General features: G+C 40.4%; 1 protein-coding gene across 1 annotated transcript in view; it reads right to left on the bottom strand.

Annotated features, from left to right (window-relative positions):
• grin2da (glutamate receptor, ionotropic, N-methyl D-aspartate 2D, a) overlaps window positions 1-11,961 on the bottom strand; it is a 121,699-nt gene extending 109,738 nt beyond the window's left edge. The window contains exons 1-3 of the mRNA XM_068711471.1: window positions 11,747-11,961; window positions 9,157-9,294; window positions 2,957-3,223 (exon numbers count right to left, since the gene is read on the bottom strand). Coding sequence (XP_068567572.1) covers window positions 2,957-3,223; window positions 9,157-9,294; window positions 11,747-11,920 — 579 coding nt within the window. The 5' untranslated portion in view covers window positions 11,921-11,961. The remainder of the gene's footprint in view (window positions 1-2,956; window positions 3,224-9,156; window positions 9,295-11,746) is intronic.
• Window positions 11,962-16,821: the final 4,860 nt, after the last annotated feature.

Consider the following 16,821-nt stretch of genomic DNA (forward strand, 5'->3'; position numbering starts at 1 on the left):
ACATCTAAAGCCCAGCACCGAGTCCATTCCCTCCGTCCCTACTCAACATTTCGTATCACTTTCATGACATTACATCATGCTCTCTCTGGTCCCTTTGCGTTTTGTGAAGTCTCTCTTTTTTTTCTGTCTTCTCTTTCTCTCCCTTTCATTGACTTCATTTTGACAAAGGTCATCTTATGCTCACAACGGTGAAAATGATGTCAGCAAGGAGAGAACACGAGTAAGAAGAATACAGAGAAATAAGAGAGAGAGAGGGTGGAGCTACTGCTCATGAAGGAAGAGAGAAGACCCTGCAGCACCCAGTAACTCCTTCCTGCTTATCAGCTAAGGTCCCCTCAAGATGATGTCCATCCCACCTTTACTGTCCACTTCTTCATCCCACCTTTACTGTCCACTTCTTCATCCCACCTTTACTGTCCACTTCTTCATCCCACCTTTACTGTCCACTTCTTCATCCCACCTTTACTGTCCACTTCTTCATTTCACCTTTACTGTCCACTTCTTCATCCCACCTTTACTGTCCACTTTTTCATCCCACCTTTACTGTCCACTTCTTCATCCCACCTTTACTGTCCACTTCTCCATTCCACCTTTACTGTCCACTTCTCCATCCCACCTTTACTGTCCACTTCTCCATTCCACCTTTACTGTCCACTTCTTCATCCCACCTTTACTGTCCACTTCTTCATCCCACCTTTACTGTCCACTTCTTCATCCCACCTTTACTGTCCACTTCTCCATTCCACCTTTACTGTCCACTTCTCCATCCCACCTTTACTGTCCACTTCTTCATCCCACCTTTACTGTCCACTTCTTCATCCCACCTTTACTGTCCACTTCTTCATCCCACCTTTACTGTCCACTTCTCCATCCCACCTTTACTGTCCACTTCTCCATTCCACCTTTACTGTCCACTTCTTCATCCCACCTTTACTGTCCACTTCTTCATTCCACCTTTACTGTCCACTTCTTCTGGACCATGATGCAGAAACAGAGTTCTGAACATTTTATGGAAAAAAAAATGTGATTTCTGCTTAATTTCAAAGCTGCATTGAAATGGGTCCAACAAACAGCGATCTTTTGGCCAGGAGACGGCTGTTCGTTCCCAATGTGAAACAATGTTTTTGTCACATTACTTGTGCACTTCCATGTTTTTGTTTATTTACCCAAAGAATGATCTATTCCTAAACCTAACTAAGTGATTTTGTTGCCCAAACAAAACAAAAAAAACGGAGTTTCCTGTGAAGTTTATTTTGAAAAGATCATATGCATGTAGTGAGCGGAAAATGACACGTGTTGCAGGTCATCGTGGAAAAAAAACATGAAAAATGAGGAGTAACTTTTGGTTGGATATCATACATCATTGTTTGAGGAATACGTTGATCCATAAGGGTCACTGTGGCAAGTGGGGAGAGAAAGTGGTTGTATAGAAGCACTAGGCTAACACAGGGGAAACACACACGAAAAAAAAGTTTCTCTCTTGTGTCGATTTCATTTTTTCTTCCATTTCTTTCACCGTAAACGATGACATTATCCTCTCAGAAAATGCTTCGATGTGCCGGAAAGTCAAAAAGTCTGACGCACTTAAAAGAAAACAAAAAAGAGCATGATCAAGTCATCCGAAAAAAACAAACAACAACCACACACGTTTGTAAGATGTGCGATTTGTTTCCAAGTCTGCGCTGAAAACTCCTCACAAAAGTGGATTCATCGTACGGGAAGAAGCACTGCTGAAGAATCCTGAACGCTCAGTGGTTCAGGAGAGCAGCTGCAGAGCGGAGCTGCAACAGTTAAATGCTGCAGTCGCGCTACAAAGCTCCCAGGTGTGTGTGTGTGTGATAGATTGTGTGTGTGTGTGTGTGTGTGTGTGTGTGTGTGTAAGTGGTCCCCCAGGATGTCAGCGTAAATGAATAGTGTGTCCTCAGTCAACCTCCCCTAAATAAGGCTTTTACCGGAAGCCAATTTATTTAATGGTGAGATGTTATAGCTTTCCTCAGAATCTTTCCTCTTGTTAAAAATGCCTGAAGACGTATCTTTTAATGTCAAAACTGCAGGTGCAGAGAGAGCACCGCAAATGTATTGATCTGACAAAGTTGATTAACCTGGTATTGACTCTTTGGAGTCCTGCTGATATTGAATCAACGATTTTGTTCGTTTTCTGCTCCAGCATACAGAGGAAAACTCAAAAGAGAGACATTTAAATGTAATATGTTTTTTGGTTTCCCCCTATCTGTGCATCAGCATGCTGTTGTTTATTCATATCTAAACTATCAAATCATGTCTGTCATTAGCTGATGGTGACACTGTCTAGAGTCGTTCTTAACTAACTCTTCTAATGTTCTCCTATGGGATTTTACTTCTTCCTGTTCTTTTTTTAAAACAAGTCCTAAATGCCTATATTCTCATTCATATATTTAATAATAATTAAATTTTAGGTTTTTATTTATTTGACCTTGTTTTTTTTTAAATTCCCTGAAGAAGACGTTCTCCAGAATGAATTTAATTACATACATCTCAAACTCTAATAAAAGTATGTTTCCAACATTTGTTTTATTTCAAATTATGATATGTTACCAGAGCCCGTCTGTAATCCTCTGAGTACATAACAAACCCCAAAATATTAGGAAGCTTGCACTTTTAGGTTCTCTATCACCCTCCGCTTTCATGGGCACGGCCAATAGTGAACAAGTAGTGAATGTCAGCTGATAACAGGATGTCACAGTAGATATTTGCTGCGTCTTTAATGCTTGTGGAGTCTTTACTGACATTGGTTAGCTCAGACCACAAGAAGTCATTTCAAGGTAGACAGCTCAACATGATGAGAGACAGGTGTTGTAAATTCCTCAAGTTAATATTGAATATATATATATATATATATATATATATATATATATATATATATATATATATATATATATAAAGCAATTTATTAGGGGAACATTAAGGTCCGACTCACCTGGGCTTCGTTGTCTTTGAGCATCCGTTTGGCTCGGGCCCCGCCGGGGTCATCCGTCACGTTGAGAATCACCACACTCTTCTTTTCCCAGCCGATGAATGAACCGTCCGTCATACCCTCCACCATGGCCAGGAAGTCCTCATAGCCGTGGTGACGGGTGGTCACCACAGAGAAGGAGGTCCAGTCGTACTCCTCAAGCACCTCGAAGATCACCTCCAGCTGGAGTGAGGTGGAGCAGGTGAACTGGAGGTAGATGGAGCCGCTTTCCTGAGAGAGAGAGAGAGAGAGAGAGAGAGAGAGAGAGAGAGAGAGAGAGAGAGAGAGACCTGATGAATCCATGAGAACTTCTGGCTTTAAGATGACAAAGTTTGTGACTGTAACTAAAATATGTTTCTGAAAACATTTGAGGCGAGAATTGAGCAATGCAGTAATATAATCTTGAGTCATGTTTGATCATCTCTGAGCGTGCTTTAATCTTGAAAATACCACGATGAGCACTAAAAGGAGGCTCCATATATTATCCACCTCACGTACTTCTGTTAGAATATAGCGGCAGTTTGAGCAAATGCATCAAAACCTAATTATTGTTAAAGTTACAAACGTCTGATTTTATTATTAGAAGCATAATAATATAAACAAAAAACTCACTTCTTCAGGCCCATACTTTTGAATAGAGCTGTTTCACTGGGTGAAATCTCAGTAAAAGTTCTTGTGACAGCATTGTAATAAAGTGCGACAGGTTGCTACTCCAGTGTTTTACCTCTCGTTCAAGCAGACACGCTACCAAGTCTATCAAAATGTAGCCCACTGACATCGGCATTCCCTGCAAAAATGCAAGATGCTAAACTGTCATGAACATAATTCAGGGTCTCAGACTCCCAGTTATGTAAGAGTGTATCCATACATAGCAGTCCGCTCCGTCCTTTGCCTCGTGGCTGGCTGACTAAACACCAGGAGGAATAACACTGCCTGTCTGTCAAAAAAAAAAAAGTCCTTGGCTTCTGAATAAGGCTTTCAGTGTCAATGAAAGAAACAGTGATAGCCTTCCTCCTGCTCCAGTCACATTTGATCTGGACAGATGAGCCGCTCACTGGTTGAGAGACGGATTCATTTTGTCTTTTTTTTTCTCTTTTGTATTTTCCTTGAAACTAGAACAAAGGAGGAATCCGTATAGGTTAAGAGTCGGAATAAATGTGAGCTTAAACACTGAAAAAAGCAAAAGGACTTTCCATTTTTTTTTTTTTTTTACATGGTCCAAAGTTTTCAGTTATTTCGCTCTTCCTGAACACAAAACAAAGAGGCAGTCGAGCATGTGTTTTAAATTAATCACCCAGTCTCTTTGTGCATCTTTGTGTACATGTAGATGATCAAAGGGGAGCCTTCAGGGAGTCTCACCGCCTCCCCTTGTCGACAGGGCTCACCTCGAGGTTACGCCGCTCTGAACTGGGTCAAATATCAAGCCAGCGTCAGCCTGATTCATGTTGTAAGCTTGTCTGCTTGTCTTAGCCCAGCTCAGAGGGGAGAGCACAGGGAAACGTGCTGGGAGTGAGTGGCAAGGGTGTGTAGTGTGAAATATAAAAGTAAATGTTTGGCGCCCCCTTAGACGCTGGAGCTTAAATACTCTACTTGCACACTTGTCATGTGAGCACTCACCAGAAACAATGAATGACTGACGTCGTGTCCCAAGTCACAGTTTTCCAAAGCACTGTTGACACAAGGTTGATTGATTCTTGGCGCGTATCGAAGGGGGAAAAAATGCATGACTCAGCGTCCCTAAGGCAATTAAGAACTGATTAGAGTTCAGTTATACAAACAATTCTCAAATGCAGGGCGACTCTGGGGGCAAATCTGCGCTTTTGTTGTGTTGAAGCCCAATCGGCAGGGCCAGCGAACCGTGGCTTTTCCAGCTAAGTAGCATTTGACTCGAACACAGTGGATGAGGAAAGAGATGAGCTAAATCCATGTATTCTGCTTGCAACCGGCAACCTAAGTTAGCCTAGCTGTGCTTCCTAGTTCAAACTAGCCTGTAGCTTTTTACACGAGCCGGTTAGGTAGATTTCAAGGAACACAACTGCCATCATGACTGAATGAAAGAAAAACGTAGTCCGTATTGTTTTTGATTTTTTTTTTTGTCAAGCTGGCAAGTAGCTGGCAACTCCAGTTCTGAAGAGTGAAGCCAATGCTGAAGTGCCTTAAACCTGCATTCTTTCTAATGGCAATCAGAGGCCCCTCCTATAGTTGCAAAAAGTCTGGTTGTATAGAAGTCTAGTCTAAAATGACTCTACTTCTCTCTTGATTTATTCCCTTAGTAAACATTATAAACATGAGTTTATGGTCTCAATCTCTAGTTTCAAGTCTTCTTCAATACAGCATGATGTTCATTTAGTACATTATGGTCCATTTAGAGTCAAATAGACCATAAAGCAGGGTATGCTTTAGGGCGGGGCTACCTTGTGATTGACAGGTCGCTACCCTGGCGTTGTCTGGTCTGGAAGTTGTCTGTGTTTTTGTCTTAAAACTTGTACCCTTTCACAGTGTGTTTTCACTTCATGAAAGTTAGTTGTACATGTTTGTGCGCATAAAAAATGTTGTTCAGTTGCACTAGCTCTGCACTCTTGTGTCACTTCTGGTTGCAAAAAACCAAGACGGAGATGGACAAAATGCCGAATTTGAGGCTTCAAAGAAGCAGTCCACCGACCAATGGGTGAGGCTACATTCACTATGTCCACTTCTAAAACACAGCCTATGCTGGTCAGCCATGATTCAATATATATATACATATATAAAAAAGCACATGGAGCCTTGTTTGCTTTTTCTAGTAGCACTTGTGAACACTTGAAATTGTTGGATATGGAGATTCCAGTGTTTTTTTATAGCATTATAACTGTGCTATGCTGCACAAGAGACAATTCTGAGTTCACTCTACTTCTAGCCATAATTGTACATATTGTATTGTGACAGGTGCAAAATTGCTTGAAACAGCTTGGCATTCAGAATATTAACTAATGCAGTAAAAATACTTGTTTTTCTACTGTGGATCAATAACATCTCATCTTATCTTATCTGAGTGTTATCCCTGCTCCTTATGGAACCAAAAGTTTGATGGTGAACTCTTGAAGCTATAGATATTAAAAGGTAAATAACATATCAGTCTCAGTAAAAGTCTAGCATTAGTATTAACATGCAGCGGCAGGAGCACGCAGAGGTGTATAAATGTAATCAAAGGGACTTGATTGAGTCTAACAAGAGCAAAAGTAGTTCTGCGCCTTGCGCGACTTCAAAGCACATTCACCTCCCGCCTTAATGGCAGCTGCTTTTGATAATGAATATTTCCAGATGCTGACAGTTCCGTATCAAGCTCAGCGTCTTACATCAAATGTCACGGTGGCTGAAGTTGCAGTTATGTAGAAATCACAATAACCACATCATGCTGTCAAAAAGATTCACTTGAAACAAATTGGCCTATTTATTAGATAGCACATCTGTCATGTTGAACCTTTTTCTTAGCTTGATCTACTTATTGCTAATGTCTGTCAGCACAATATTCCCACGCAGATTAGCCAGCTGGAGAGCTGACATTCATTAGTCTGTACCGATGGATAAGAAAGGTGACTCAGCATTCATCATGACTAACTGGATCATGTATTTTGAAACTTAAAAAAAGAAAGAATATAAATTTATTGCAATTGCTAATACAAGTTGTCTCAATTGTACACTGGACTACTGCAGTGTACACAAGAAAATGTTAAATTACCAACAAATGTCTTCTGCTCAGTAATGTGAAGCGGTTGTGGTGCTGTTGAGCTCAGCAGCAGTAGCAGAACTAGAGCAATTTTGACAAACATTAAATTTTCATCTCCTACATTAGTGCTTAGTGATGAGGCTAGAGCAGCAGGTTTTCTAAAATGTTTAGCATTTAGAAAATAACTATATCCTCCAAGGGACTTCAGTCTGAGTGGAACTGCGCTATAAGGTACTGCCGTCTGTTAGTGATAGTGACTGTTATACGTCAATATTTCTCACAGGCCTGAAGCAATTGTCACATCCAGAGCTGAAATGTTTATTTCCGTGAAGAAATAAAGTAGTCTTGCTTCAAGTCTGTGCCAGCTCTTGCTATGATGAGAACCTAATGAGGTGTAAAGAATTGAGGCAATAACCTCTGCATGTTTTCTACTACTAACACCTAAGGTCCCCCGCTGGTCTTAAAGTTGCTCTATTTCACTTCATATTGAAAATCAAACAAATGACTATCTGTAGTGTGAAAGGAGTTGCTCATAGTGACAAACCCATAGAGAATTATCACCCGACCCCGGAGCTCCAATCAGCGTTGTAGCGTCTTAAACCTCATCGTCTTGGGTTTTACAGCTACAACCTTCTGGTTCAGTGTCGACACTTTCATTAAACCCATTTACAGCTGCAGCAGGCAGATGTTTTCTGAGATAAAGCTCTAATAATCCTATTGTTTGCTTCCTGACCTGCACCAAACAGCAGAGAGTCAAAGTAGGCGACTAGTAGGCGGACATAGTGGAGTATTCTGGAGTTAGTTGAGACCAAAAGAGAGTTAAAAGGAGAGTGAATATTTGCATTCAATAGGAGGCCAAAAGTGCAACTACAAAGAAATGTTAATGTGTCTACTGGATGTTTAAATAGTTAAATAATGGCAAACTTGTTTGCCATATCTATAACTAGATAAGGTCATAATATATTAAAGTTTTGTTCTGCAGCTCCCAAGTTGCCAAAAATATCTGATGTGTTTAAGGGAAATGTTTTGCTAAATTATTTATAATTAAAATGAAATATTGATCAGAAATTTAAAATGACTTGCTATGTCAATAATGTAATCCCCATGAGGAAATAGTCCATTAAGAAACGCTTCATCCACGGAAGAACGGCAGAACTCACAGCTTCCACCCACTTCAACAGATTTTGTTGACAATCATTTTCAGATATAACATAATTAACATAACAGGGGTAACAACTTCAGCCATACATGATCTATAACTACGCTTTAAATTAAAGGATAGGTTCACAACCTAGTCAGTGTTTCCAGGTTGAGCTGCAGTGGAAGTATTGGAAAAAAGAGAGAGATATATTACTAAAAAGACTAGCTTTGGAGGATATCCAATTGATTTGACTACATCAGACTGTTGAAGCGTCTTTGGAAGACATTTTTGCACAAATAAAGGAGAGTGGATTTTGTTCCCCATAAGTTACAATGAAAGGTCTTTAGAATAAGATATCTTTAATATATATATATTTTTAATATGAACAAAAGAAATGATTACAGCAAGTAAAAACTGTTTCAATGTTTATATGAATGTCTGACTATTGTTGTAAAGCTGGGGTGGGTAATGTATTTCAGAAACATTTTTATTCATATATTTATTGAAATAGTCTGTTCATCCCAACAGCAATCAATCCATAAAATGCTATGACAAAAAACACCTTTTTACAACCAGCCATGGTCATCAGCTTTCCAGTTTGATATTAAGTTTCTTTTTGATAAAATATTTGACAAAAGCGTGTGAATTTTTATTATTATATTATTCTAATATCTTGAGCTACACATCCCAGAGATCACTTGTAAATTAAACAGTATTGGTGGCACTGGGGAATCCTCCTGTTAGAAAAGTGTTACATCATCTGCATATGGATTGATTTAAAGCTTTGGTTGTTGTTATTTTTGTTGAAATTCTCGACAGACAACATATAGGTATCCATGGCTGTATTTAAAATCATATTACATTACAGTCATTTAGCAGACGCTTTTATCCAAAGCGACTTACAATTCAGTATCTATCTATACACCGTAGACGCAGCTACGGGAGCAATTTTTGGGTTTAAGTGTCTTGCTCAAGGACACATCGACATGAGACTAGCAGAGCAGAAGCCGGGGATTGAACCGCCAACCCTCTGATTGAAAGGCAGCCCTGCTCTCCACTTAGCCACAGTCACCCCAATTGACCCCAACTTCAAGGGAGACACGTAAACTCGTTCTTCAACTCCACTGAAGCGATAATTCTAATCTTAATTTGAAATGGAGATTTCCCACCTCAGAAAGATCAGTAGAGGTCAAAAGGTAGTTCTTCAGTCACTTTGCTCATTATTTCCTATTTCTTGTTTCATCTTTTAAGCCACAGACCCACATTTAGTCCCAATTAACAGGGTTGATGATGCAACGTTAAGTAATCCATTTATACCTGTGGCTCTCGTCCCAGGCTGGCCCCTCCCCCTACGGCAACCACGGGAACCCCAGTCTGGGCAGAGACAAACTCCAGCATGGGGGCCAGAGGGGCGCGGTTCGGAGGCGGCGGTCTCTCTTCCTCAAACACCAAACCCTGAAAGTAAGAAAAAGGTTTCACAATGAAACAAAGCACATCAGACAAAAGGCATTACATCAGCTTCTCATCACACTTGATTAATCAAAGCTGGCATTTCTTTTATTCTTATGCAGCAAGCTTTGAGAAGAAATTAGAGGGTGAAAAAGTGCGAAAAATATATTAGAACAATCTATACCTTCACCAGCTTTCCACAGGATTCAACATCTGATACGTCTCTATACTAAGACTTTACCCTGCTAACACATATCTAGACTGAAGAAATAGATTATGTCTTTAACAGGTTTATTGAAGTAATGAAACTGTTGGAGGCTTTTAAAAAATGTGACTGCTGTGCTGCTCTGATTGGCAATCAATGTTCACAGAGATAAAATCGGACGTAAGTCCCTGCAGTGGACTGGCGTCCTGTCAGGAGAGGAGCGCGTGTTGCACCTGCACAACTTAAGCTGCTTCACACCACAAAAACCACAGATAAGCTCATGGCTCATAGAACACCCCGGCTCCTACAGGGCCGACTAACAGATGTGGCAGTTGCATGCAAACAAGCCATGTTTTGAATGAATCTTCTGGTAACCGGGGTTTTGTTGTGATTACCAGTCAAGAAACCGGTAATGAATTCAGGATAAACGCATGAGGGTCAGGAAATTGCCATTACTTTCCGTAATGATATGAGGAGCAATAGTGATTTGAGGCTGGCTTGATGACTTAACGCTTGCTTTCTAGTTGCGATTCAGGGGAGCAAATTGAATCTAAGTGTAGCTGACAGCTCAATTCTAACAGGGAAGCATCTGATAAGCAAATAGGCTACAGACAGGACCTAGAAATAAGATAGCAAGAGTTTAGGGCTGGGCGGTATACCGGTTCAACCAATATACCGGATTTCCCGTATGATATGAATTTTTCATATACCGTCATACCGGTATAGCCAAAACAACTGTTGTCACTCTTCAACAGGAAGCAAAATACATTGTTCGCCGCGAAGAGTGCTACGGTTGGAGCTACTTATGTAGTGAGAGGGACCCCTAAATTTTGGTTATAACTTTATAACACAACAATTAATAACCCACAACTAACGCTCTTTAACAGGGCAACACCACGGCACACAACAGTTTGTGACACATAAACAATTTGTAACACTAATAGTTGTACATTTATAAAATGTCACCGCCGAACAGCATGCTGGGTACAGCTCGGTAGCTAGCCGTTAGCACAACAGTCTGCTAACTGCTGGGAGAGGCTCCGTCGTGTTACTTAAAGAACAGAAAAGAGCGATGCAGGAGGAACAAAGACAGACCGGAGATGCACCAATAGAGTCTGTGCCCAAGAGAGGAGCTGTGTCTGCTGTTTGGAAGTGTTTTGGTTTGAAAAATCCGACGCTTTGCTAGTTTGGAGCCACTGTTGTTGCCGCTGGTGGTAAAACGAGCAACTTACGTCACCTCAGCAGAAAACGCGAGTTATTTTCATGTGTGTAGATGCAATCTGAAATGTACACCTTGAAATCGGCAAACCTATCTATGTCATGTTTTTATGTTTGTTGAATTCTCACTAGCGATAACTAAATGATATGCTTATTATACATATTACAAACAAAAACACTTTAAAAACTCAAAAAAAAAATATTTAAATGATTTTTTTTTTTGCTTTTTGGGGTAGTTTGGTTAGACACATATGCAACACTGATGTATATGCCGTGTAATATGTGTGGTATTAGTTATAAATATACGTTGGTACATAGAGGGTGATAAGAAGCTGTACAGGGAGGGTCTTAGGACCCAGGGGAATGTAGGTGAAGGAAGCAGGAAGAGATGAAGACACGCCACACAAACAGCTGTTCACCGCTCGCTGCCGGCCCCTTTTTGTGTTAAAAATGTCCTCTTAATAATTAAACGCTCGATAAAATAATTTTCGGCATTAATTAGTTAATGCTTTAACGCGAAAAAAAAAACCGTGATTATACATTTTTGGTCATACCGCCCAGCCCAAGAGTTAATATCATACTTGATTGAGGATGTTCATAACAACACATTTCCACTGTTCTCACATGAAAACAAACAGACAGATAGACACAGATTAGAGAAATAGATACATGCATACATTTTCATCGAAGAATGAATGAATATATGAATGAATGACTCAAGAGTATTGCATGTAGTGTGTTTTATTACCTCCATCAGTATGATCACAAGCAGCTCTCAAGAGTTGAGGCGCAGACTCCCATCCACAAGTGTTATACTATGAATGAATGGAGTGAATGAGTGAAAAGATGAAAAAAAAAAACGTCACAATGATAATGAACATGAGTGAATGAAGGGAGGGTTTGCAATTCCTCCACACCTGAATGAACAAACAAGTAAACCATGACAACAATAAGCTAATAGCCTAAATGCATTTGTCAGCTAGAAAACTATATGGAAGGCTTATGTTCCAGGTGAATTGTATATGTTGTGTTTACCTGAAGTGGCGTGGTGGCCAGCAGCTCACACAGCTGCAGCAGCAGGGTGCCCGGGCTGCTCTCGTTCACAGCCAGGTAGATGACGTTGGCCTGTCCCGACGGCGTCATCACCGTCTCCCCTACGAGTGCCGCCAGGGACAGGGATGATGAGAAGGAGGAGGAAAACGAGGCCATCGCAGCTACTCCTTCGAACGTGGCTGTATCCGTTACTCCCCTTCCTCCTCCTCCTCCTCCTCCTACTCCACCTCCTCCTCCTGGACCGTTTCCCGGACCGGGCCCCTGCCCCTGCCCCGTCCCCGGCTCGCCGACCCCCGTGCCTCCCACCACCGCCGTCTCCGGGAGCAGGGAGGAGCCCGAGTGGACCACAGCGATGTTGACCCCACCCGAGTCCCTCTCTCTCTCCCGGGGCCGCAGCAGCAGGGGGGGCGAGGGGCGCACGGGCCCCGTGCAGGCCAGGACAGCCAACAGCAGTGAGAGGGCGGGCCTTGGGGCCACCATGGGGTAAGGGGAGGGCCAGTGGCAGCTGTCGGATGGGGTTCGGCAGGTGAGGCCAGGTGGGATTTAGGGGTTTTGGGGTAGTGGGTGACGTCTTTAGGGCAGAAGGGAGGGAGGAGAGAAGGGGAGGTGGGGGGGGGGGGGGTCGGTGGCTCACAGTGCTTCACCTGATAAGGAGAGCAGACCCTGGAGAGGAGAGAGAGAGATTATTATGAAAAAGTGTGTCATCATTCTACTGTCAAACTGTAACCAAAAAAACAAGTTTCAAACAGTCACACCTATGTCTCTTTTATATATGTGTTATCTCAAGCTATGAAGCACTTGTTCTCCAGTAAACAATGTAAAGAGATGACAAACAATGCACCTACTCATGCCTGTATGTATTGTTCCTGACTCACACTTGCTGTTAGTTTTCAAATTTAGTATCATTTAGATTCCTAATGATTAAATCCTGCTGACATTTAGGATTAAAAAGGACGACAACAAAAGTTAACAGATAAGGATTTGTCAGAGCAGAGCAAAAACTGCAGAGCGATGACTGTTTATCAATGAGGATGTCGTCTAAATCTAAATGAGGATCTTGCGGATTAATACCGTAAATACATTGATGATATTGTAAATACAAGATGGGTTTGAAGCCTGAAGAGGCGCATAGCTGCTTTTATTAGACACGATTCGTTCGTGCTCAGTATTTTAATATAGTAGCAAAAGCGTTTGACCTCTCCAGAAGCTATAATTGACAGCAAGGATCTAGACTTACTTTTTTACCACCAACGTCATGGAGTCTACAAAGTCAGTGTGAACTGTCAAAAATTGTAAATGTTATTTTTTTAGGTTATTTGCAAAAAAATACACAATTCAAATGATTAGGAAATAAATTGTTGTATTTCTATTCAAATACTTGAAAAAATAAATAAATTGTGGCATTAGTAGGTAATTATATATTACAAGCTGCTTAGAGCTAACGTTAGTGTTAGCTATTAGAGAGTAAATTATGACCGTTTATTTTTCTATATCTTTACTGAGTAGAGCTTGAATACGTCATAAATGCAAGTCAATGAAATCAAAATATGAAACGTTTTTGATTCAGTTAGCTCTTCTAAATGTTTTTAGCTTGTTTCTCCACGGCTTGTTTTTGACTTGCAGTTGTAACAAATTGCAAGTTAACAAACGTACATTCCGATGACGCATGTTGTGTGTGTGTGTGTGTGTGTGTGTGTGTGTGTGTGTGTGTTACACGTCTGCCGCTGTGTTCCAATGTATAATTCCATGCGACACGAGTGTGTCACCTAATATGAGAGTAACAGGCCAATCACCGGTCATAGCCAATCAGCTGGAAAATGTTGATTGATTGCGTTCGATCGGTGCATCTCTACTAAATGTTATTTGATAGTGTAGGAAATGCAGGGCCAAAAAATACAAGTCTAATCTGGTAGAATTTGGGTCAAGGTTTGATTTGAATTTGAGATTCATCTCAAACATGCCTAATGTTATACCTATATATAACCTATTTTTTTTTACTTTTAACCAATATACAGTAATAGTGTGTGGAAGAGAATTCCAACACAGCAAGTGTTTCAGGCTAAAAAAGTAGAAAGGGGGGGGGGGGGACAGTATGCAGGTCAGGTCATTTCCTCCGAGACAAGAAGTCCAGAAGAAAAGGTTTTCATCTCGGAACAAATTTAGCTTTTTTTTTCCACAGTCCAGCACAGACTGAGGTCTAAGTCACAGCATGCCAGCGTGTGGATGGACCCAGAGGAACAGGCAAGAGCAGGACCACCGAGGATAAACGCTGAGTTCAAGCAGAATAAAGAAGCAGAGAAAGACCTGCAGGTGACAAAAGGGATAGATGAAGCAAGGGGAACCAGAGAGAAAGAGAGAGGATTAGATAGAGGAGTGTAGATCCTGCTGCAGTGGGAGGACAGCTGCAGAGTGGGTTTGTAAGGGAGAGCAACAGGGTACAAAATGAGACCTGCATATGTATGAGAATGAGAAGGAGAGGGAGGAGAGCGTGTGCTTTTGTGCAACAGAGACCAAAAAGGACAAGCAGTAGTTTTAAATCTGAACACTGAGACTCTGCGTGCTACAGTATATAATGGTTCCTGGCAATGGAAAGCAATCTGTGCATAATTTGACATAATGGCCAAGTCCAAATATTCTGACTGAGTTTCAGATGCACGGATAATAACATCACAGTGAAGACATTTTAGCAACACATTAGCCGCTGTTCTGCTCTTGTCGGGAAATTATGATTCTTATCTTCATCTTTCCCTCTGCTGGTTGCTTATAATGAAGACGCAACTGCACATGCTTTCAAGCTATTATACTTTATAGCCGAAGCTAAAAGGGTAGAATGTAAATGTTAAAAGCTTTGCCTCTTTTGAATATTTGAATTAAAAATCTACAATACAACAAAGTCAGGGAACATTAACTGTGCTAATTGTACAGCCATGTCCTTCAGCAGTATCAATGACATTTTGATAATTGCAGTATGAGCATTCTTCAGATTTAAGTGCAATCCGTCACTTTTCAAATATATATATATATATATATATATATATACATCAATTTTTCCAACTATATAATGAGTTGCTGCAATGCAACACAAAGCTGGGGTTGGCTACATTGGATAAAACCCAGCCCAGGGTTACCAACTCTTTTCCAATGACAGTAGCGAGCAGCACTTGCTCCAAAAATTGCTAAATCTAAAGAGAAATTAGGCACCACCGACCCGCACCCTGCTACAACGAACATTGCTATTGTTAATACTCACAGCTGCCACCCGAGCTTTAAATCAATATACACACAGAGCATGAAACACTGACCCAGTGCCACCAATGCTGTTTGATGTCAAGGTGATTTCTGGGTTGTGTAGCTCAAGATGTCAAATGAATGGATTTTACAGTGAACAATAGTGATGTGGAAATCTGATTTTGGGCGCACTTGTACATCACTTTAGCGAGGTAGGATCTTCAATCAGTGGAGGTCGGCAAAAACAAGGACTCCAGCTGTTCTTAGGTTACTTTAAGTGGGATACCTGACCAGGAACATATCATATGATGTCAGCCTAAAGGAGGCACAAGCACCTATTCACTATACAGTAACAAGCTTTGAGTTGCACATCTTGCTTGAGGGCATCTCGACCGAAGTTGTGGAGAGAATGAAGAGCTGTTTGGGTTTTTTTTTTTTCACGGTCAGATTCAATATCACAGTAGTTGGGTAACATTGTGTACATTATGTTAAGCTCTGCTGAGGATTCCTGTGTATATGTAAGTAATAGGAGGATAAAGATACCGTCCCACAGCAGGTATCTGATAATGTATTTGTGAAGTGTCTTTGAGCAAGTCATCAAAGAGCTTTCCTTCTCACTCACTGTTTGACTGCTGTTACTTGGGGGATTAACTGGCTGATTTACAAAAGAAATTGTCCATCCTGATGATCAAAGGAAAAATTCAGACTGACGGTTTAATCAGGACTTTAGTTATGTAATCTAACCTAACAATAGAGAACATGAATTGACATTGAAGGAGCAGACAATGTATCAAATATTATATACAGTATTATATATTAAATTATGAAAGTGCCAATGTAGGACTGACAATTTCAGTCAAGGAATTGAACATGTATAGCAAATGGTTAAACAATGTTACTTATATGCAAATAGTTATATACATATATATATATATTTGTTAATGTTAATGTTAATGTGTAATATATATATATATATATATATAAAAAAATATTTGTTAATGTGTAATATTACATTAATGTGTAATATATATATATATATATATATATATATATATATATATATATATATATATATTACACATTAACATTACATTTTAGTTAAATGGGCTATTTAAAAAAAAAACATTACATTTTAGTTAAATGAACTATTTCTAAAATACACATAAGGAGGTGGTTAGCAGATAAAGGTGTTAGCATAAGGATATCAGCACCGTCTGCCTGTTATGGCCACCGCTATACACCTGCGCGTAGGTGATTGGCTGTGCTGGTCAGCTGATCGCCACACAGCTGGTGAATGAGACACTGGTTGCAAAGCATGAATGAAAATAGCCTGATGCAAGCACAACTTCACTCATTTGGGATTTTCTTTTTGTTGTTGTCAGTTACAATTTAGTGAGCTCATGGACACAATGTGGCCACATGGCTGGTATAAACCCTAAACCTTAAGCTTATATAACTGACAGAATGACACGGCACATTAAGTGTCAGGAAAAAAATCCAGTGGCTGGAAAACCACACTAGCAACCAACACCATCCAAATGCAATATTTACACACGCATGACATAGCTGTCAAGTTCATTGCGAGATATTTCTTCTGAACAGCTTGTCCATTAGCGGTCCCAAAGAAGCTCTTTGTCTCTGAATCCATTATCTTGTTTTTGTTTTTTTTGTTTTTTTCTCCACTGTGTGAAATCGTTTGGCTCATAACCCTTCTGCACAGTTGAAAGGAAACACTTGACTTTGACAGAAATTGCTCAGTGAACCGAGAACAGAACAGTGAGTGTCAAAACAATAGAATGATTGCACATCGACAAGAAGTTTAACCAAAT

The sequence above is a fragment of the Cebidichthys violaceus genome, unplaced genomic scaffold, assembly GCF_023349555.1.
Source record: "Cebidichthys violaceus isolate CVI_PGR_0920_01 unplaced genomic scaffold, fCebVio1.0.p SCAF_16, whole genome shotgun sequence".
Taxonomy (NCBI): domain Eukaryota; kingdom Metazoa; phylum Chordata; class Actinopteri; order Perciformes; family Stichaeidae; genus Cebidichthys; species Cebidichthys violaceus.